This window comes from Gymnodraco acuticeps, unplaced genomic scaffold, assembly GCF_902827175.1.
Source record: "Gymnodraco acuticeps unplaced genomic scaffold, fGymAcu1.1, whole genome shotgun sequence".
Lineage (NCBI taxonomy): Eukaryota > Metazoa > Chordata > Actinopteri > Perciformes > Bathydraconidae > Gymnodraco > Gymnodraco acuticeps.
This window is the reverse complement of record NW_022989748.1, coordinates 1017308-1039157: the sequence shown is the minus strand read 5'-3', so window position 1 is coordinate 1039157 and position 21850 is coordinate 1017308. Positions and strand designations below refer to the sequence as shown.

The window sequence follows — 21850 nt, the reverse complement described above, 5'->3', positions numbered from 1 at the left end:
CAACTGACTTCTGGCATGTTTGTAAGATGACATCAAAAACGAAATCAAAGTGTGCGTGGGTTATAATTTAGCCCATATCAAAGAGACATCCTTGTGCAACACCATCGTGCTTTATTTGTCTGTCTTTCTATGCCACAAACATGATTAAATAATCAAGCCTTGCTTATTGTCCAGAGACATTATGCTTTATAGACAAAGAAAGCAACCATCTGCTGTTTGTTATAGCAGTCAATCATTTAGCATTTTTCCTTTCCCTTTGAAATAATTGAACTAATTAATTCAATTCAATTTATTACACAAAACAATGCATTATCCCCAAATTGGCTTTGAAATCAAATCGGTAATGTGGCACTTTGTGTAGTGGCAGGTTCTCTTTGTTCTGGGTACTACGAGCGCTACCGTGTTTATCAGAGAGCAAATGTTTCCTCTGCAAAACAAATAGTGTGCTTAAGTAGAAAAACACACTATAGTGAAGTCAACAATAACAAGATGAAACCAGCAGTGTAGACATGAACCCAAAAATAGGAATATTTCTTCCAGCTTCGTCTCATTGTAGGTTTTATTTCATTTTGCCTGTTGTCAGTCAGTTTTGATTTAAACAGTTGTTGAGTGAATGCCTCCACAAAAGGAATACTAAATGACTGCCGCATTAGGTCACAGATGGGACTGGTGTAGTCCCGCAAAACAGAAAGAATGAGAAAGAAAAAGAGCATCTGTTGTTGTAGTCTGTCATTGTTGTCACCAGTAATTAGTCTTCGCTTATTCCCATTTTCCACAGACTAACGTAGAAGCGTGCTCAGATAATAGAGTGTAAATGTTGACTGATATACTGTATAGCTTACTGTAATCAGGTTGGTTCCCTATAGAGTTATTTATCTACAAGGGACACTAACCATCAAAGTGGTTAATCTTCACAGCTGCCATTCCCTTTAAAGGATATGCTCTTATATCAACTCTGAAACAAATAAAAGACCGATTTTGGCCCAATGTCTAATAATTCAATGAAACTCACTTTAATCTCTGAATATTCCTCTTTCTCCGTGCTACAGGGTGCCGTGGGAGTCCATTCAGAACATGGCCAGTCTGCACACTCTCAATCTGGACCATAACCTGATAGACTTCATAGCGGAGGGAGTCTTTGGAGAGCTGTACAAGCTTGCAAGGCTGGATATGACCTCCAACAGGCTCCGCACTCTGCCTCCAGATCCCCTATTCGCAAGGTAGCTCTTAAGCTTTTCTTTTCTGTTTCTCTAGGACGTGACTTCTGGGAATATTCTGCAAAAAACGACACTCAAGAGCTACCAATTCCCACTTACTGAAAGACAGGGAAGACATGTTGTGTACAGACATCCTGTAAAAAAATGAAACTAAACCCTGTCAACTAATTTATTTATTTCTTTTATATAATTGAGGCAGTGGCTTGTTCCACCCTATGCATGGCAAAGGTAGTCACAAGGGCAAGTGGCTGCAGGGTGAATAAATAAGGCCCTTACAGGTCTCTAGTGCCCACTTAGTGGCAAGTCATACATTTCAAACTTTGGAAATGGATTGTCGGAAGGTAATGAGGTAAAAAAAAAAGAAAACCACACTCATTGTAGAGGTGCCAACTATCCTCCAGCTAACTCAGGAATAAATATCTCACAGAGTCCAGCTGTGACAGGAACTCGGTGAACTTTTTCTCAGCTGAACTGAGATTTATAGCAATCTGTAAGGGGCTGTTTAGTCTTATGTTGCATCTTCAAGACAAGGACCGTCGATGCATGATAAAACATGAACAAAGCTGTAATCTGCGATAAAGATGTATTCAAATCAGGCCTGTTTTAACAAAACAAAAATATAGTGATCACAGCAATTAAAATACGTTTGTCAAATCTGGGTCCAATTTCAATTCGACTATGATTGTTTCGTTATAAAGCTTAAAGCGTACATCTGTCGTTCCTCAGTTTAGATCCCCTGTGTAAAAATCCATCTTCCACAAACTTGCTCAAGAAGAAAGCTTACTGGAGAACTGTTTTCATCCATGATATTTGCAAATTATAGCATTTTTAATTTGCGCAGGCCAGCTGCAAGAAGCTTATAACAGCACTAATGCCAAGTATTGCTCCTGGGTAGGTTTGAACCGCATGCTGTGGACTATTTTCAAAATCATTTCAAATCCTTTTTCTCTCATTTGAGCAGCAAGCTCATATCAACTAACTGATGCAAATACCTCCCTTTATGGTCAAATCATGATTTGTCCCTTTAAAATGCTCCTTTAGAATTATTTACCATTAAATAGCAAGAGGGACAAATTGTAAACTATAAAACTGCTATTTTGATAATCATGCTCATAAGGTAAGACATGTTCGTACACTATTAACTGGATTGATTTCCATCTCAAGAATAAAGCATTACAATTGACTTTTTCTCCGTTAAGGCTTGAAAACGTGTTGAAGTAACCTGATTTCCCTTTCTGCAATCATCTTCAGGTCCCAGACAGGTGCAATAAGTCCCACCCCGTACAATGCTATCACTAGCTTAAATTTTGGTGGGAACCCACTGCACTGCAATTGCGAGCTGCTATGGTTACGGAGGCTAATCCGCGGGGACGACATGGAGACGTGTGCCACACCTCCTTACCTGGCTGGAAGGTAATCTTTTTTTGTCCCTTTCAAGTTAAGGACAAAATGTTTATCCTGATCCTTTAAATAATTGAAGCATTCTCCGAAGTTAAGGGGGGGGGGGGGGAAGAATAGTGGGTGATGTTTAACTGGGTATAATCTGTCATTTATCCCAACCTTGTGTCAAGACCTATCTATCCTACACGTACCGTTTTAGCTGAAATCTAATTAAAGGCATAACATATATTGACACCTTACTTGGAGCAAACACTCACAGGAAAGGTGCAGTAGGCCATAGGGACTTGGTTTTGAAGCAGTGATGTGGTAGTGTTGTTGTTGTTATACCGCAAACTCCCCCCCCCCCCATGCATCTCTCTGCAAGACTCTAACCCTGTAGCCAACAGTATGGAGTGAAAACAAAGGATTGAGGAGGAAAACGAGCATCTGTTGTTGTCATCTGTCACGGCTGTCAGCATTCATTACTCTTTGCTTAGTCCGGGTTTCCGCAGGGGTAGCATGGGAAATTGTTCAGACTGTTGTGCATTACTGAACTTAACCCTTTACATTGATAGACAAGAGCACATAGATCTTTAGGTTAATGTACCACATTCATCTGCCAAATCCATCTCGCAGGGATAAAAGAAGACAAATTCTTGTACTTAGCCAAAAAGGTGATTCGGCTCTCCTTGACTTTCTCTTTTATTGGCTCCATCCTTCTTTGTCTCTCAGATATTTCTGGTCGATTCCTGAGGAGGAGTTTACCTGTGAACCACCGCTGATCACTCGTCACACTCACAAGCTGTGGGTGCTGGAGGGCCAGAGAGCCACGCTCAAATGCCGTGCCATTGGTGACCCAGAGCCAGTAATCCACTGGGTTTCCCCCGACGACCGCATCGTTGCCAATTCATCCCGGACCAGCTCCTTCAGCAATGGGACCTTGGATATCTTAGTAACAGTGGCCCGCGATGACGGGGCGTACACGTGTATTGCAATAAACGCAGCGGGTGAGGCAACTGCCACTGTGGACCTGAAAATAATCCCCCTGCCTCACCGCGGCGGAGCAGGTGGAAACGCAGGGAATAATAACGTGAACACCAAAAACGCCGGGAACGTGACCAATGGGATTTTACGGACCGATCCGGGCTCTTCTGATATCAGCACAGGTATAAACGGAGGGATTAACAATGGAGCAGGACGAGGAGGGGAGGCAGAGGACGGAAAGAAAGGTGGAAGTGAGGACGATGAGGGCGAAAGTAGCAAGGCCTCTGAAGGGGAGACGGCCAATGGAGGGAGCATGGAGGACGAGGAGGAGGAGGAAGAAAGGAGGGTTGGAGTACAAGGAGTTACGTCAACCTCAGCTCAGGTCCGATGGGATTTGGGAAGTTTGTCTGCAGTTTACGCAGTCTGGATGTATCAGATACAGTACAACTGCACCGCCGACGAGACCCTCATCTACAGGTGAGTTTGACTTTTGCTTTACTCACTTGCAAACAATAAGAACCAACGTGATGAATAGTACCTTTTACAGACATTTTCTGACTGTCTTCCCTCAAAAGGTGGATTTCCTGTCCATTCAAAACGCCTTAAATATTCATCCATTACAGCACGACACTTCAGTAGTGCACCTTGTACATGGACGAATCCTCAAGGGATGGATGAATGGGGAGACAGATGAAGGCATAGTGGGGAGAATTAAGTTAATAATTTAGCTCCATCATGGTATGACACTGATTCCCAACAGGTGGGTAGTAAGTGAACATGGGAAGATAAGTGGATGGTCGTTCAAATGAAAAAATTGGATATTAGATTTAAGGGAGTTTCCTTGGAACATGAAAACACCTAGAGGCAAGGAAATAGTGTCGGACTCTGAAAGCCAGGTCTGTCTACAGCTACATTTGCCAGCATTAATGGACATGCCTTATAAAGTAAAAGGAACTTTATGGGATATGTCATTTTTGATTTGAAGCTACATTTAAACACTCAGTTAGCCATGTCATTTTGCATTTAAAATGAGATCCCTTCACACTTCACTATCCGTGTTTACTCACCGTGCTCTCAGAGGGAGAAAAATAATCAAACATTTATGAGGACCAGATTTGAGGTTAAGGGCTGCAATGTTGGCACACATTGGCTTGTAAGATGGGGTTACAGACTGAAAACAAATTAGTAAAACTGCCAATGTTTGCTCACTTTTCCACACATTGCTGTGAATTAGAAAGTACTGTGGACATGTGTAAGCCAAAAAGACTATGGTGAGAAAAAAAGAAGCAAGGAGTCCCTGAAAAAAAAAGAAGGATAACAAAGTTTAAAACCCTCTTTGCCAACACCATTAAACTGCGTAAAAGTAAACAATAATTAGAGATGAATATGCAGAGTTAAAAGTCTGTGATTGAGTTAAGAAATGTGTTGTCTTTTATAGTGAGATTTCTCTTTTTGTGCAAAAATATGGCTTTTACACGTCCGTTCAAAAATACTCTTATCATTGCCTTGGGTTTTGACTGATTGGTGTACTTGAAATGCAATACTACTACATATATTATGTTTGCATGATTTTACAGTTTGCTGCCTCTTATGTATTGGGTTTGTTGCTTTTGTGAAAAACCTGAAATAGTGACAGCTGGAATAAGATAAGGGAAGTGGAGGTCGGCGAGGAACTTCCATCATGGCATTACTTGCGTTTGTGTTTTACCCTTTACTTAGAGGTCAACATTTGGTTTCCCTCAGATAAGATGGTATTACGCAGTAAGTGGTATTGAGCAAGGGGTGAAAGGGGTGAGGAAAGGGAAGACCGACAGATGGAAAGATGATTGGAAATGTGGGAAACCATGTGAAGGAATCAGATGAGGCATTGAGGGAAAGTAGGGAAAATGGCAGCCATGGGTGAATGGAGAAAAGATGGATGAGGAGGAGGAACTAATAGTTTGAGTGATGGATGGATGGAGCCGGAAGGAAGGAATGGGTGAATTCAAAGATGAGAATGAGCCCTCAGAGATTTCAGGAGTAGGACAAAAAGGATTAAGGGAGAAGGAGAAGATATGAGATGGCTATACTCAAATCACCTTGGGAGCGATTGAGATGAAAGAAGGATGGGTGAAAGATGAGAGAATGACAGACAGTCAGTGTGGGGGAGGGAGAGTCCATATGGTCCTCAAGGAAAAAGCTATGAAGCAATGAGTGCAGAGAGGGAGGGGAGATATTTACATCTATCAATGAAATAGTGTAAGAGACAAAATGTTTAGAAATACACTTGGGTATTGAAATAGGGAAGAGATAGAGTGGAGGTTGGGAGGACGAATTTAGCGAAATAGAAAAGACCCCATCGAAATTGGGTATAAAACAAAAATGACTCCTTAAAAGCAAAAGAACAAAGCAATAATTTCACAAGGAAGTGACAAGGAGAAGAAATGGAGACGAGGTGCTGTGGTTAAAGCCCTGTAACTAAGAGGTGAGGAGGTGTCAAATTGAAACGTAATATCAAAACAGACAAGTGCAGTCCCAAGACACATTTGTAGCAATTACACACGGAGAACTAATTACATGAATGAATTGAATAAGATCTTAGCTCCCTGGCTGATCAGCTGCATTAACTCCTGCACAGAAAATACTCTAATAGCAGAGCTGTCATAAAGGTGTCTCTTCTCTGGAATTCAAAGCATATGCCTAAAGTGTTACGAATATACTACAAACATTTAGCTTAAAAAATACACTATAAGTGAAATTGGGTAAGAATTGTATTGACATAAAGGGTCGAGAGGTTTTAAGGGAGGAATTTGGGGGATCAGTCTATCACTACGTTATTTAAAAAATATTCAAAGAGCCATAACAATTTTATATTTGATATGTTCTATAGATTAGGCTATAAATGATATATGAACAAACCTCGGTAGAACCTTCAGATTATAGATGAGATTTCAATTTGAAAGGTTTGTGTACAGTATGAAAGTGCTATGTAGGTAGATATTTCTCTGCCTCAAAGTATGGGGAATCATTTTGAGAAGACTGCCAAGATATGAATCTGTATTTTCATACATTTTTGAAACTTCATGATAAATATCTTGATAAAAGATATCCCCATTAAACTAAAACACATAAATGCTAACTGTTAAGGGGAAATGTACACTCAAATAGACTATAATACATTGCCCAGTGCATGAAGAACAAGATGTTAGTGTCCTAGCTGTTGTAGGATGGGTTGCATTAAATTGTAGGGCTGTTTATAATATCACCTGAAAGCCCAGTTGCCATGGCTGAATTTGGCTCTTGTGCACAAAAGGGCAACACAGGTCAAATGTGCATCTCTGAGGGAACAAACTTTAAGGAATAATGGAGCAGCGGCATCAGTAGAGGTGAAGGCTCTGCTGTGCAGCTCGAGACAGGAAAATGCTGATAGACACAAAAAGACTCAAAACAGAGCAGAGATAAGACTGAAAGAGTGAGGCAGCGTCACAGGAGAGAATGAAGCGAGGAGGGAATGAAGCGATCTGGAGTTTAAATAAACCAAACAATTCAAAGCGCCTAACATAACAGAGGGAATGAATCGCTGTCTCAAAGGACACAGAGAGAAGTAGTGGCTATCTTAAATTGAGAAATAAACCCTAATCTGAATTGTAAAGGAGAAGAGAAAGGTTGAAAGAGGAGTCGTTTGAGGGCTTTGAGAGAGGTTGTAGGGACATCTGTCTCGAAGGATAGATAAATGAGGAGGCATTTGAAAGGAGGCACACCACAATGCAGCCAGGGGTTTCCAGTATAGATGATATCATGCTATCAGTGTGCCAGTGCCAACCACAATATCTCACCAGCTGGAGACACCAGAGGAGAGGAGTCTGGCTGCTGATTTCAAAAGGAGAGAATAGACGAGGGAGATATACGCTTTGTATCAGGGATTTGTGCTGATATTTTGTCGAAGTGTGCTTTGGCAGCCGGTAAAAGACACACCAACCCAGAAGAGAAAGAAAGGAAAACTGAATATTTAAGAGTTGAAAGAAACATGCTGTGGACATGAACCGGATAGCAGAGCGTAGTATGGCTGCCAGATTGTATTATCTCTAAAAAAAGGTCTGTCGCACACTAGACGACACCAGCCTCCATTTTAACAGGGCTTGTCTAATTCTGATGGCATCTGTGACAGTGCCAGGTGGGCTGTCGTCCCTGTGGCGTCCACTGGGCACGCTCCCCCTGTCACCCCCCGCTCCGTCGACTGAGCCTCCTTTCCTGGAGGTTTGCCACAGCTAGTTTTGATCGCAAAGAAACGCCCTCGATCTTCGAATGCGACATGGCATTGAAGTACTCTGAAAAGCAAGGCTATACAATAACCAGCGTATTCCAAAGAATGCCGGCGATATGTGGGCAATTACCAGACTGGCATTTATTCCTTTGGCCACACATGGTTACAGCCAACCTGAAGGACGGAGGACAGGAGAAAGAATGTCCCATCATGCTAATGAGGCGGTGACCTTTGTGGTACCATCTGTTAGGACACTTGGTGTCTTTCAGCAGGATTTCCTCTTTTTGTGCAGAAATGTCACGCTAACAGGGTCACGCATAAGGATCTACCGCACAACGTACGGGGCAGGGCATCATTGTGACGTAGTTGTTTTTTGTATGCTGTGTTCGAAATGTGTTCCTTAAGTGGAAGGCATTGTAGGGCGTGGCAGAAAAAGTTAATCATTTCAAAAGTACAGTGTCCATGCGGGAATTGTGTTATAATGTAAACTAAGGTTTCATTGTGTCAAACCCATACAGAAATGGAAATACATTATTTAATATCTCTGAATAATACACAATGCAATATGCCATTTTCTATTGTGCTGCTCACTTTTTCAATCATTGCCAATCTGTTGGGCTAGCAGTTTACATTATGAATCATGGGCACATAAGGTGTGTCAGTAGGGGTATTCGTTTGTACATGTTAGAGCCCAAAGTGTTCCATTATGTTCAGAAGTATTTATAAGTGTGCAGACAGCAGGAGTCTAAGGGCTTTGACAATCTTCACAATTCCGGCCGTTCTCCACAGGGTCAACCTTCCTGCTGGGCTCTCAAAGTGCCAGGCCTGACACAGAACTTAATGGGAACAGAAATGATCACAGGGACATAGAGAGGAGGAAGTTAGAGAGAAAAATCACGCAGAGTTTAAGAAATAATGAGGATAATGACAATAAAAGCCTTGGAAAATGTGACCTATGGTTCACAATGACGGGCTGAGCTTTTGACAGCTACAGTAGAGGAGCATGCTGGGAGTCAGACAGATGAGTGTGCTGCTAATGAGCAGCAGAGGGAAAGGGAAATCAAAGGATTAACATGAACATTAAGTGCAAGGCAATAGCACTCATTGCTGTCAATAATTAGCATTTTTGACTCATATTTAAAAAAATACAAAAGTGGTCTTTGAATACAGAAAATAATTCTTATTGCAAAAAGATAGTAATCCTCCACTAGAGAAATCTTCTAGATGTGATTGATGTCATGGCACTGTGGCCCTTTGTATTGTGCAATGCGATATGCTGAGGACTGATGTTAGCTTCCTATTTTAGCTTTGCATGTAACCGATACAAGACATAGACACTAGATGATCTGTTGAGGCATTGACAGATAGGATGTAAGGAGACATTTAACAGTGGGACATGAGGAGACATGAGGAAAAAAGATGGAGAAAGAAAGACTCAGAGGGCCATAAGGATTGAGGAAGGGATAGAGGAGGGATGCAATAGGGTTTAGAGAAGTACCCCAGGGGAAAGTGTAATTAAGTGTTAAATTGCTGTGTCAATACACGTGTCAACTCACATCAGAGGCAAAGGAAAGACAGGGGACTGACTTACTGTACAGTTACATTAAGAGAAGAGGTCATCAGATTACTCTTACATTTAAAAAAGATATAGGTAGAAGTACTGCTTGAATTGTCCTTTTGGTTTTCATTTAGGCTACTTTCATTCTTATTTTTTGTTAATATCTTTTTTGAATGCAGTAGTTGGACACCTGATGTATTAAAACAAAAATGCTTTAATGGATATTTTTAAACTAAAACACTTTTTGTAAGCTCTACTATTCTGTAGGTTTAGCCTGAATATCAGGAGGACAGGTTTTTGATACTAAATAACATTTTTTTATTTTCTTACATGTAGGTAACATTGTTCTGCTCTCTTGCATAATACAACTAAGTAAAACATCTCATTATTATTTATTGTATCTTTTATTTATTTGCATTGCATTTGATGTTGAGGTAAACCAAAAGTAATAGAAAGTAACCAGGTCACAATATATTGTGATACTTAAATTAGGTCAATAATTACATACTTTTTCCAGTAACTAGTAATTGTAAAGGATTACATTTTTAAAGTGATCCTCCCAACCCTGCATATGAGTGGGCATAGTCTGACAAATCATACTATATAGTAAGGTCAGTAGACAGAAGAGAGTAAGACATTGAGATTCATACCATATGTTATGCTGTTGCTAAACAGACAAGAGGAATAATGGAGAATAAGGAGGCGGTGAAAAGCGGGAATCAGGGAGAAAACAACTGGCTGAGCGGGGAAATGAGGCCAAATGAGGAAACGCAGAGTGAGAATTAAGGAAAGCTAAAAAGACATGAGAGAAAAGGGTGGTTGAAAAGAAAAGATAGACAGAAAGACAGATGAAGGAAAGCAGGAGAAGAGATCAGAGAGAATGTGCGAAGACAGCAACAGAGACAGTAAACAGTCCAACGAATCAAGACCAAAACTAGGAAGAAAGGGTACAAAAAGACATGACATGGAGAGAAAAGGAAATGAGGTCAGTGTAGATGTCAGCTAGAGGAGGAGATAATTGCTTTGTTGTTGTTCTTCTTTCTTTCTCTCTCCTTCTCATCTGTCGTTCTGTGCCCAATCCTGTCTTGTATCACAGCAGCAGATGCATATAGTAGAGAACATGAGGAAGAAGAGAAGGATGAGGGAAGAGGGGACAGGATTATACCACTCCTTTATTTTCCTTCCCTCTCTCCCGGGTGCTAATAATTACTCGTTTCTGTGTCACCAGCCTGAACAAAGCACTCCCTTGTCTCCGTCACTCACTCTCTCCCTGCATGTGTGTGTGTGTGTGTGTGTGTGTGTGTGTGTGTGTGTGTGTGTGTGTGTGTGTGTGTGTGTGTGTGCCTATGCAGGGTAATTAGAAGCACAGAGATAGACGTGGCATGTTAGGTGACAGAGAACATTGCCAATGTCAGCAAATACAGGGGTGGTAATGAGAACAACACCCCTGCCTCTTTAACATAACTGCTCAATCTATTCATTTCATTTCACAGCAGCGCTCCGAGTTCTGATGGGTGCACTTTATGGTCGTGAACATATATTGGTCTCACCGCAATGAGGATTAAGGTGATTATAATTGCATACGCCCACAATGTTTGCGAGTGACAACAGGGCTGTATATATGGTTAGAAATGTATTATGCATTGAGCGGTGGAGAGAAAGCATATCAAAGACGCATGTGTTGGCGAATCTGGCCTTGCATGTATATTTCAGTGAGTTTCCTTTTCTTCCGCAAAAACAACAAGAGAGGTGATTCTTGATCTCATATTGGAGGGAGAGGTGGTGCAGCGGAGGAGGAGAGTGGCGATATACAAAGAGGGGGGGGGGGGACATAAGATGTTGGAGAGTTGACAGGGATAAAGGAAGAGAGGAGAGGAGGAGCAGCTTAAGAGGAGACGGTGGAGAGGAGAGTAGGAGTGACCTTCGATGCTAAATAATGGTACACGGTTATAACTGTGGCTAATAGAGATACAGAACAGTGACTGCAAATAAAAAGAGGAGAGGCTTTGGGGGTCAGATAGAGCCCGGTGAGAATAACAGAAGGATTTGCAGAGAGGAGATCTGATTGGCTGCAGATATACAGAGGACGTAAAATAAAGAGAGAGAAAGATGAGGTGCAGAGGAACTGAAGTCAAATGATATAAAAGGTGCAGAGAAAAAGGTCAGGAATGGAAGAGAAAAGGAATGCACTGCTGCAGATTTAGGGAATGACAGGATGGGCGATGAAAAGGGCACAGGATGTGCAGAGATAAGGGTGAGGGACTGATCAGAGAAAAGAAGGAAATCTGTTTATAAAGGATGGATTGAAGGAGAATAAGGAGGATGGATCCAGGGAAAGGAGCTGAAAAGAGGGATAGAGGAAGGGATTGAGGGAATAAAGGAAGGGGTAGTGAATGACAGGATTAGCAAAACGACTCTAGGCTCTTCTCAAGGTGCGTGTGAGTCATGGTCACACAATGGAGAACCAATTGAACAGTTCGATTTCACGCATATAGATAAATCCATTCATACCACAACCATATTATCAGGAAGTGGAAAGGGATTCAGCACAAATGTAACTTGTATAAGACTTTGGCAATGCAGTTTCTCTTTCAGTTTTTTACAGTCCAATAAAGCATGCAACAGTACATCTGCAATATTAATCAAACCGAGACAGTGTGCGACCGGGGTAAAGATAGGAAAGGAAAGGGCACGAGGAACCAGTGCGCATCAACACGGCTAAGAATCAAAACCCTTTTAATGTTGCAGGAACCAGCCCTCAGCTGAGTACACCACTCCCTAGTGCGGATTAACCGACACCACTGTGATATTTCTCAGGCCCCTTTCATAAGACTGTAATATAACCACGTCCTCTTATTCAGAAACAGAGGTTATAAGTGTTGCTTATTGCATATTTCATGTGGGATATCTGATTGCGCACCTACTGTGTAAGTACTAGTGGACTTTGCAATTCAATATATCCCTCCTGTGTGAATGATTGCCCATATTTTAGTTATAATACTTTGGTTTTATTGCATGACTTAAGATGCATATCAAAGCCATACTCAAAACCTTCATTTTGCTTATTTCCCCCCCAATTTCATTATTACTCTGAAGTTTTAGGCAAATGCAGTCAGTGTCCATCATTTCACAGAGCTGCATGACATCTTGAAGTAAATTGAAGGAAACTATTTCAAGAGTAAGAATGGTTACCAGCGTTTCTAGCAGTTTAATTTGGAGTCTGCAGTGATTCAACGGGGCGGGTTTCACGTCAGTGTTTGTTCTTCTAAAATAAGAGATATTCTGGGGCGTCGATCCAAGGAAGCGGTCTGGTCATGAAAACAGAGCTCACTCAGAATCTGCTAGAATTGAGGAGTTTGGAGGCATCCCTGTGCCAGCGCTTGCTATTCCAATCACTCCGGGAGAATTGCTAAGGCAGCAAAACAGAGTTTGCAACACGCTGTTCTTTGAAACAAATAAAAACAAACACACTTTTAATCCTAAATTATACCTGTGCAAAAGTTGATATCCTGGGCGTCTGTTCAGAACATTCTCATTCTGTTCACTTTCAAGCCTTGAGAAGACGGTAAATATCAGTGTTCAATATTCTTACGTAGCTGTAATGCTACCCAGATTCATAGTTCTGCCCCCTGGCTTGCATTGAGCAGGCTGCCTCTTTTGCTTCCCAGCTAATTTAGCATTAATTAAAGACACCTAATCCAATTATTCCTGTAACGCTGATATAACTGTCTGTGAGAATTCTCAGACTGATTTCACTTGTATTACTAGCAGCTAAATGACACCCAGTTGAACACTAAAGGAAAACTAAGAAGTAGGCCGAGCTGTTTTCGTCCTTGGTCTCTCTATTTAAATGCATTTTAAAACAGACTACGGTTAGGGAGCTTCTGCAGTGGCTCTCCTGGTGTCTCAGTCACACTAGATGGCATTTAAAGGATGCAGCTCAAGACGGAAGGGAGCTGCACTGGTTTGCAACAGACGATACAAATAGGCCCTCTGATGTGCTGAGAAGAGGCGGAGAAAGAGAGGGAGTCGGAGAACAACAAATAAAGAGGGAAAGGAAAAAAGGAAACTTCTGAAAAAATATTCATGGTAGCGGCACAAACACACACTTGCCCACACGAGAGGGTTGGACGTCAGAGGGCAAAGTCCTCCCCATCAGCGACAGACACTCGAGCAGTGCTACAGTCTCCCACACACACTCCACCCTAACCATGTCACATACGCCCACTGACATGAAACAACTCACATTTTATTCTGGTGGGTCCTAAATACAAACACAGAGGCACTGAGACAAGCACATACAACTTACATAATAGCCTCATCACCACTTCTTTATTGTCCCCCCCCTCTCCATCTCTCTATTGTTCACCTCTCCCCTGTTTGTTGGTGTTAACGGCTGCTCAAACACTTACAATGAGAACACATGCGAATCACTTCTCTCTTTATTATCCCACGCATGCACTCGCTCATAACAGGCACAAGCAGGAGCACATTTGCAGTAAAACACAAACACATTGATGCCTTGTGATGACAAAACATTTGTGTCCTATAATGTCCAAGCTTCACTGTAATCCCAGCCCTGACTGGTAAACCTAAAATGGCTTCTTTTTTGTTTTTAATTGTGAGGTCCTACAAAATGGCCCAACGTTTTCTTCTTGCAGGGAGTCAGGCACAGACACAGACAGAGACAGAAACACACACACACACACACACAGACAGAGACAGAAACACACACACACACACACACAGAAACACACACACACAGACACAGACAGAAACACACACACACACAGACAGAGACAGAAACACACACACAGACAGAAACATACACACACACACACACAGACAGAAACACACACACACACACACACACACACACACACACACACACACACACACACACACACACACACACACACACACACACACACACACACACACACACACACACACACACACACACACACACACACACACACACACACACACACACACACACACACACACACACACACACACACACACACACACACACACACACACACACACACACACACACACACACACACACACACACACACACACAGCAAATGAGCAGACAGAGTTCTCTTTTCATGTTCCCAAGGCTCGCTCTCCATCAATAGCCTCATTTTGCCTCTCTTCCCCTCCTGCAGTATCCACTCCTGCGCCTGTTTCAAGCCATCCTTTCACCCCTCCTTTCCTCTGCTTCTTTTCCAATGCTCAGCCCTTTCTCCTTGGTTCCACAATAGTCCGAATATTCAGGCGAGGCTGCGGATATTTTACAATTCCCTCCACATCCTGTGCACAGCAGGCGTGTTTATTTAACTGACCTCTACTTTTCCTTCTCTTTTGTCCCTCTTTAGAATCCTACCATCGACCAGTGATCGCTTCCTGTTGAAGAACTTGGTTTCCGGTGCGGACTATAACCTGTGTGTGCTGGCCATTTTCGATGACACAATCACATCACTAGCGGCGACAAAAGTCCTGGGCTGCGCCACGTTCTCCACTAAGGATGTCTACCCAGCATGCCGTTCTCTACATGCCCATTTCCTGGGCGGGACGCTCACCATATTGGTTGGCGGTGTGGTTGTCGTCACCCTGCTCGTGTTTACCGTCGCGCTCATGGTTCGCCACCGCGTTTGCAATCATGGCGACCACATGATATGTCACAGTGGGAACACAGAGGCGGGGGGAGGGGCCTGCTGTCAGGGTGGAGGGAGCGGGGACAAAGGGGGAAACAGTGGTGGGTGCTACCAATCGAATGGATCTGGGGACGTGATGATGGTGGTCCTGCCCAATGGGCTGCCGTCCAAGAGAGGAGGGGAGAAGGACAAGGAGAAGGACAAGGAGAAGGAGAAGGAGAAGGAGAAGGAGAAGGAGAAGGAGAAGGAGAAGGAGAAAGAGAAAGAGAAGGAAGAGGCTGATGCTGCTTCCTCTCTGGTGCCAAAACCCCCTCCAAAGCCCAGGCCAAAGCCGAAAGTCAACCTGGAGCAGTTTCTTTCAGCCGGGGGGGGTAGTTTCCACGACAACAGGGGCAAGTGAGATGGCATTGGTGGTCAGGCAAAGAAAGCTGGACAAGGCGCCGCCATACACGCCGGAAAGTGACAGAACTCCCCTGTACTATTCCCCTTCCTCCACCCTGCCCCGACTGTCCCACTCGAGGGACCGCCCAAGGCCCCGTCTGGAGCGAGAACTCACCACTCGGGCCAGTTTCTCTCTGGCGGCCCCCCTGGGAGACTCAGATCTGTTGGACTGGAGAATGAGTTCCCGCAGCCGGGACAAATGGAACTCCTCGCAGGCTTACCAGAGTCCTCTGTCCCCGCTAAGCCCCGCCTGCGGGACCGTCAGCAAACGGCGGCACTCGCTGGACATGGGCTCCTCTGTCGCCCTAGCAACTGCTGATGCAGCCGCGACAGTTGCCAAGCGCTATGTTGCTGGTAATTATGCCAAGCGTCTGAGCGTGATATGGACGCGGCGGAGCCAGTCTCTCCATGGGATGCTTGTGCAGTGCGGCTCAACGACAAGCACGACTTCCTCGACGACCAGCGACGAGGAGAGCGGCGTGGGCTACGGAGCGCACTGCGAGTTCCAGAGGGGGTATATCCACGCTTACAACACCACAAACTCCAACTCTAACACTGGGATCACTGCCGGGAAAGCGATCAAAGACAGGGGGAGGCTAACGGGGAAGGACGGAAGGAGTGCTGAAGAACTTGAGGAAAGTGTTGTGTAGGGCGTTTGGGAATGTAATAAAAGAAGTTAGGAGGGATAAAGGGTCGGTGAGAGAGTTTCATTTAAAGAGGGCAAAGAGGTCGAGTCATGGGAGACATTGAGGGAGCAGGACAGGAGAGATGAGTGCAGCAAGGTGGTGAGTTTAGAGTGAAATTCAGAGGTGTATTTGTGAAGCTCCTTGAGGGGAAGTAAATAAAAAAGGTGAAGATTCAAGGCTCTTTACACCTGACCGTAAGAGGTGGAAAAATATGTTTGGGGAGACATACAGTATGACATGAAAAGGGGGAAAGTAGAAGAAAGTGCTTTACCATGGCCTTTAAAAACTGTAGGCAGTGAAAAATTGAACGATACAAAATAGAAAAGAAAGGAAGAACACAAAAACAAAACTCTAGACAAAGAGTGACAGGTGTAAGAACAGACAGAGTGTAGTCACAGGGAGAGGCATAATCCTAAAGGGGAACACATCAAAAGAGCAACAGAACAAAGGTTATTCAGCAGAGATGGCGTGAGGATCTCAGTAAAGCCTGTACACTAATAGAAGCAGACTCCTGCTAACACTTCAACTCTCCAGGGCCTCGCCCCCCCCCCCCACACACCACCAGGGTTTACACCGGATCAACAATAACACCGGTAGTTCACCTGGCTGACAAATTACAACGGTAAAAAAGATTTGGATGACACGTCCCCGCTTTGTTATCTTGTTTTGGACTCTATTGCTGACGGCCATTTTGAAAACTCTTTTTCCAAAACACGATGAATGTGACTTTTATGTGTCCTCTGTGGCCGGACAATGATTTTGGCTGGCCGTGCCTGTGGATTATGGGAGCATAAATACAGAGCCGGGCGCATTGGACATGATCAATCGATACTGGCTGGAAAGAGCGAGTGCAGTACAGACATTATTAAAAGAAAGACATTGGGATTACAATGGAGTCGATATGGATTACAAAATGGAGCAGACGGGGGCATGATGGAACGTGTGCGCGTTTCTGAAAGACCAGATCATATTGCCGGATGATAATGGACCAAAACCTATGAACAAGGCTCATGGATGCATACATGTGCATGCATTGCTGGATCAGGGATAGGATGTGTGTGTGTGTGTGTGTCTGTGTCTCTGGGTGTGTGTGTGCGTGTGTGTGTGTCTGAGTTAGTGTGCGCACATTATATGAATGTTTGTAAGGGGCATTCTATTCAATCAGACTCCATTTGTGTTTCATGAGGTTTAGCGCTTTCTGGACATGTCGTGAATGGAATACATTTTTAACATTAGCTGTGGTCCACCCAAAGTGAAGTAAGAGTGAAATGTTTAAAAATCATTTTCACCCAAACCAGAATAAATCACTATTTCCAGCAATGTAGCATGGTCAGAAACGCTAAAGGGGGATTTACAAATTAATTTTTTGTGACTTCAGACTCTTTTGTGCCACATGGATTCAATTTAAATCCATAAAGTGAATGTTTTCAGGAAGAAGCAGACAAAAAAAATATATGACAGAATGGAAGCCAATGACGATATAAACTCTCCTTCAAGACTTTGTTAAACTTATATGGGACGACTGATCCGACGGCACAGACCACAGAGACTCTTAAAAACATCTACCAGAGAGAGAAGAGTACATATATATAGTATATATATAAAATGATGTTACTTGTCGCACCATGTGTTTCTGTTTTTCAAAGTTTTCTGGGGAATGATGTTAGGATCAAATATAAAATGTGTGATTTTTGGTTTTAGACAAAAAGTCTTCATCACTAGAACTAAAACATTTTCAACATAACTAGGCAGAGAAAGACCAAAACAGATATGGAAGAAGCACAAGATACAAAAACTACACATACACCAAAAGACAAACACACACACAGAAACAGATGCCTATAAAACAGAGCCAACTGCATTAATGATAATAATTACTTTTAACCATTACTGTTGTTTCCTTTCTGTTTTTATTTCATTTTGCCAAAGTCAATATTGTTCTCTGGACTTGATATAAATAAAAATTACATGTATGGAACAGAGATGGACTCTTTAACACAAGACAGCAACGTGTGTTATGTGTGTGTGTTTACACATGTACTTACTGTACATGTATGTGTGAAACATAATTTACAGTACGCCTGACACTGTTTAGTGCCTTAACATGTTTCTAACTCAGATTTGAAGACAATAAGGTGTTATTTAAATGATACATATGTTAGTGACTTGGATATAGATGAAGGAAAATGATTTGGGTTTGGAGAGAAATGCTAAGATGAGTCAGATGGAAATCTTTTAAGCTTAAGGCAATCGTCTGAGTCAAAGAAGCTTTAGCGCATGCATGTCTGAGTGGAAAAAATGAAGCTGTTTACCTGTCAGTCGGTGGACTTGATTTGCAGATAAGGGTGAAGTAAACCTTCTCGAGGTAATTAAAAACAGCACGAGACAATGATAAAAACAATTCTTAAAAGAGAGTCAAACCGAGGAATAGAGGGAGATCAATAGTCCCGGGAACAGGTGGTAATGCATTTAAAAAGACAAAAAGACATGAGTAAATAAGACTAAAAACAGAACCGGTTTGATATGACACACAGAATAGGAAATGATGTTGAAGTGACAACAAACAGTTTGAGAAATAAAAAATAAAAAAAAGCTGTCAGGCTAATGCATTGCCATTCTGATGCTTTGTTATTACCAACTATGCGCACTGGTTTCTAATGTAAAACATTACAAGAGCCTTTTGCTGCTCCCTGCAGCTGAGTTAAATACTAATTTAGCAGCAAAACAAAAGGCTTATCTGCAACTAAACAGGGTTGATTGAACTTCTACAAATAAAGATGAGCAGGAGGAGAGACACCAGTATATAAAACATGAACTAGTAAAGGAAAACATTGAATAATGCATACGTTATCCCTGTCATCTATCTCTAACTGGGAATCCTAAACATTCCCCAGGCTTCTCCGGAAATATAATCCACCTTGATGTGAAGGGTTTGCCTCTAGTTCCCATCCCAGTAGATGTACCCAGAATACTTCCACTGGGAGTTGTATGGATTCAAAAACATAAGGCTAAAATGTGGTTGAATGCTGCTCTAAGCTGCACACTGATGCTCATTCCCAGAAGGATCAGCAGTATCAGCATTAGAGATGATCGTTTCATTTAAATATCAAAAGCAATGCTTATGCAAAATAAAGCCTCACATCTGTGTCTCACAAATGTCCCTAAATATCATTCTGTCCATCTATACCTATCCTCTACTGTGTTTTCAGTTTCTATTAAGCCCTTTGCAGACACTGCTAAAAGCCTAAAAGGGAGTGTGGAAGATGTAGAGAGAAATACAGAGAGGGGAGGGGGGGGGGGGGGGGGGGAGTGCTGACAGACCTAGAGATGGACAAATAGATGATGATGAGAAAGGGAGAGAATGGAACGAAGGTCATTGCGTTTGGCTTTTTTCGTGTGTGTGTTTGCGGCTGAATGTGCTCGTTCTGTGTGTGAGTTGGTGTTATTTTTGTCACGTAAGTACTTTGCCACAATTTATTACCGGGAAGAAAAAAGATAATTTAACCACAAAAGGGTCAAATGAGACGAGGGGGGGGGAAGGGGGGGGGGGGGGGTAACAGGTGGGTGTGTGTGCATGTGTGTGCATGTGTGTGAGTTGATTAATGTGCAAAAAGGGTTAATAAGATCTCTTGCCTCTTGAGCTTTACACATCCCCGAGTGGTAGACAGTGTCTTAATTTGATGCCATCAACAGTGACACCGGGAGAAATAAAGAAGAGAGAGAGAGTAAGGGTTTGTGTATGTGTGTGTCTGTGTGTGCATGCGTGCACGTCAGGACATCGGGTTAGAGGACAATTTGATTTGAAACTTATAAGTGGCTGCATTAAAAGCACGAGTGAGTCTGTGTACCTTTGAGAAAGAAAGAGTCACAGTGTGTGTGCCTGCCTGTGTGTGTGTGTGTGTGTGTGTGTGTGTGTGTGTGTGTGTGTGTGTGTGTGTGTGTGTGTGTGTGTGTGTGTGTGTGTGTGTGTGTGTGTGTGCCTGCCTGCGTGTGTGTGTGCCTGCCTGCGTGTGTGTGAGTGCACTCATACGTGACGGGCAGGCACAACACAGCGCAGAGCACCACCCCTCCCTCTGCTTTCTGTGCCCAAGGCGAAACCCTGGCCCAATTTGACTAATTAAAAAATGCTGAGAAACAAACACACACATGCGCACCTGGTAAAGGCACACACACACACACACACACACACACACACACACACACACACACACACACACACACACACACACACACACACACACACACACACACACACACACACACACACACACACACACACACACACACACACACACACACACACACACACACACACACACACACACACACACACACACACACACACACACACACACACACACACACACACACACACACACACACACACACACACACACACACACACACACACACACACACACACACACACACACACACACAGTGAGATAACCTTGTGGCAGTGAGTGTTGTTCGAGTGCCTGTGTGTGTCTTGAAAGGCCATGGCTGCCCGTAGCCAAACTTCCTCTGACATTTGCAGTTATGATGAAGATATGATGCATTTCCCTGCAGTGTGCTGAGTAACTGCTGAGTCAGGCTGCACACACACACTCAGTGTCTGGAGCAATAGAAACCAGTCGGACCAGTTCTGCATCATACCGATGAAACAGTTTAAATCAGTGCAAGCTCTGCAGCACAAACAAAAATGTAGACCATCACATCAAATATGACAAACCAATGCCATCGCCATGGTTACTGCAGCTGTGTCACATGTGCAGTCTGAGAGTTTGATGTTTTTCCTTAAAGCATTACAAAATACAAAACAACTGAAGAGTCCTGAGGTCTGAGAGATCACCCGGAGTTTCTTAAAAACATGACTCAACCTTCTGTAACTTTGTCGAGGTGCAGACATTGTGACTTTCATGGACAAAAGTATTCTGAGAAGAGAAGCTAGCAATACTATAAAAGAAATAATCTCACGGTTTAAAAAAAAAAGAAGGTTTTATATGAATTAATGAGAATATACACGGCATGGTGACGATGTTATTTAGTGACAAGAAATCACGTGTTGCTCGAATCTTACGATTTCCCGAGTTAGGAAGTCATTAGTCTAACTTTGTTGTGTTTAAGTGGAAACAACATGGACGCTACAAAGAGGAAGTGTTGTATTTATTTCTAAAAGGGTTTAAAAACAAGTTAATTTGAATCTTTGGGCTATGTTTCATCTGAGCTTCTGTTCTAAAATTATTATTTTTTTATTATTTACACCTTTATACGAGTACACCACAGTTGAGTCATTTTACCCGTCGTTTAAATGTACTGCCAAGGTTTTCTGCCATGTTCCTGAATTGCAGACAATAGATTTGTGAGTAATTACCATTTATACCTATATCTATTTAGTTGTCGACTGGTCTTGTGTCCCTGCATTAGCATGACTCATTGTGCACCTCTTTCGTTGGACATGTGAAATAATGATGGTAATGCCACCATTTTGACAGGATACTTTAAATTACATACCACCATCTTAAAACATATACAACCACCCAGACAGTAAAAGCAATTCAAGTATTCAGGAGAAATGAAGGTTCATTTCTACCGAACGCTCATATTGAGCAAGTGTTTAGAGAACTATTATAAAAATAAACAGGAGCACTAGCAACAGCAAAGTGTCAGCGATAGCA

At 42.7% G+C, this 21850-nt stretch overlaps 2 protein-coding genes across 2 annotated transcripts in view; one reads left to right on the top strand and one right to left on the bottom strand.

Annotated features, from left to right (window-relative positions):
* LOC117551877 (leucine-rich repeat and fibronectin type-III domain-containing protein 4) overlaps nt 1–18150 on the top strand; it is a 34391-nt gene extending 16241 nt beyond the window's left edge. The window contains 5 exon segments of the mRNA XM_034224986.1: nt 1050–1220; nt 2469–2630; nt 3330–4058; nt 14767–15409; nt 15411–18150. Of these exon segments, the coding sequence (XP_034080877.1) occupies nt 1050–1220; nt 2469–2630; nt 3330–4058; nt 14767–15409; nt 15411–16136 (2431 nt within the window). The 3' untranslated portion in view covers nt 16137–18150.
* Nucleotides 1–21850, bottom strand: part of pcxb (pyruvate carboxylase b) — a 344298-nt gene that overhangs the window by 125717 nt on the left and 196731 nt on the right.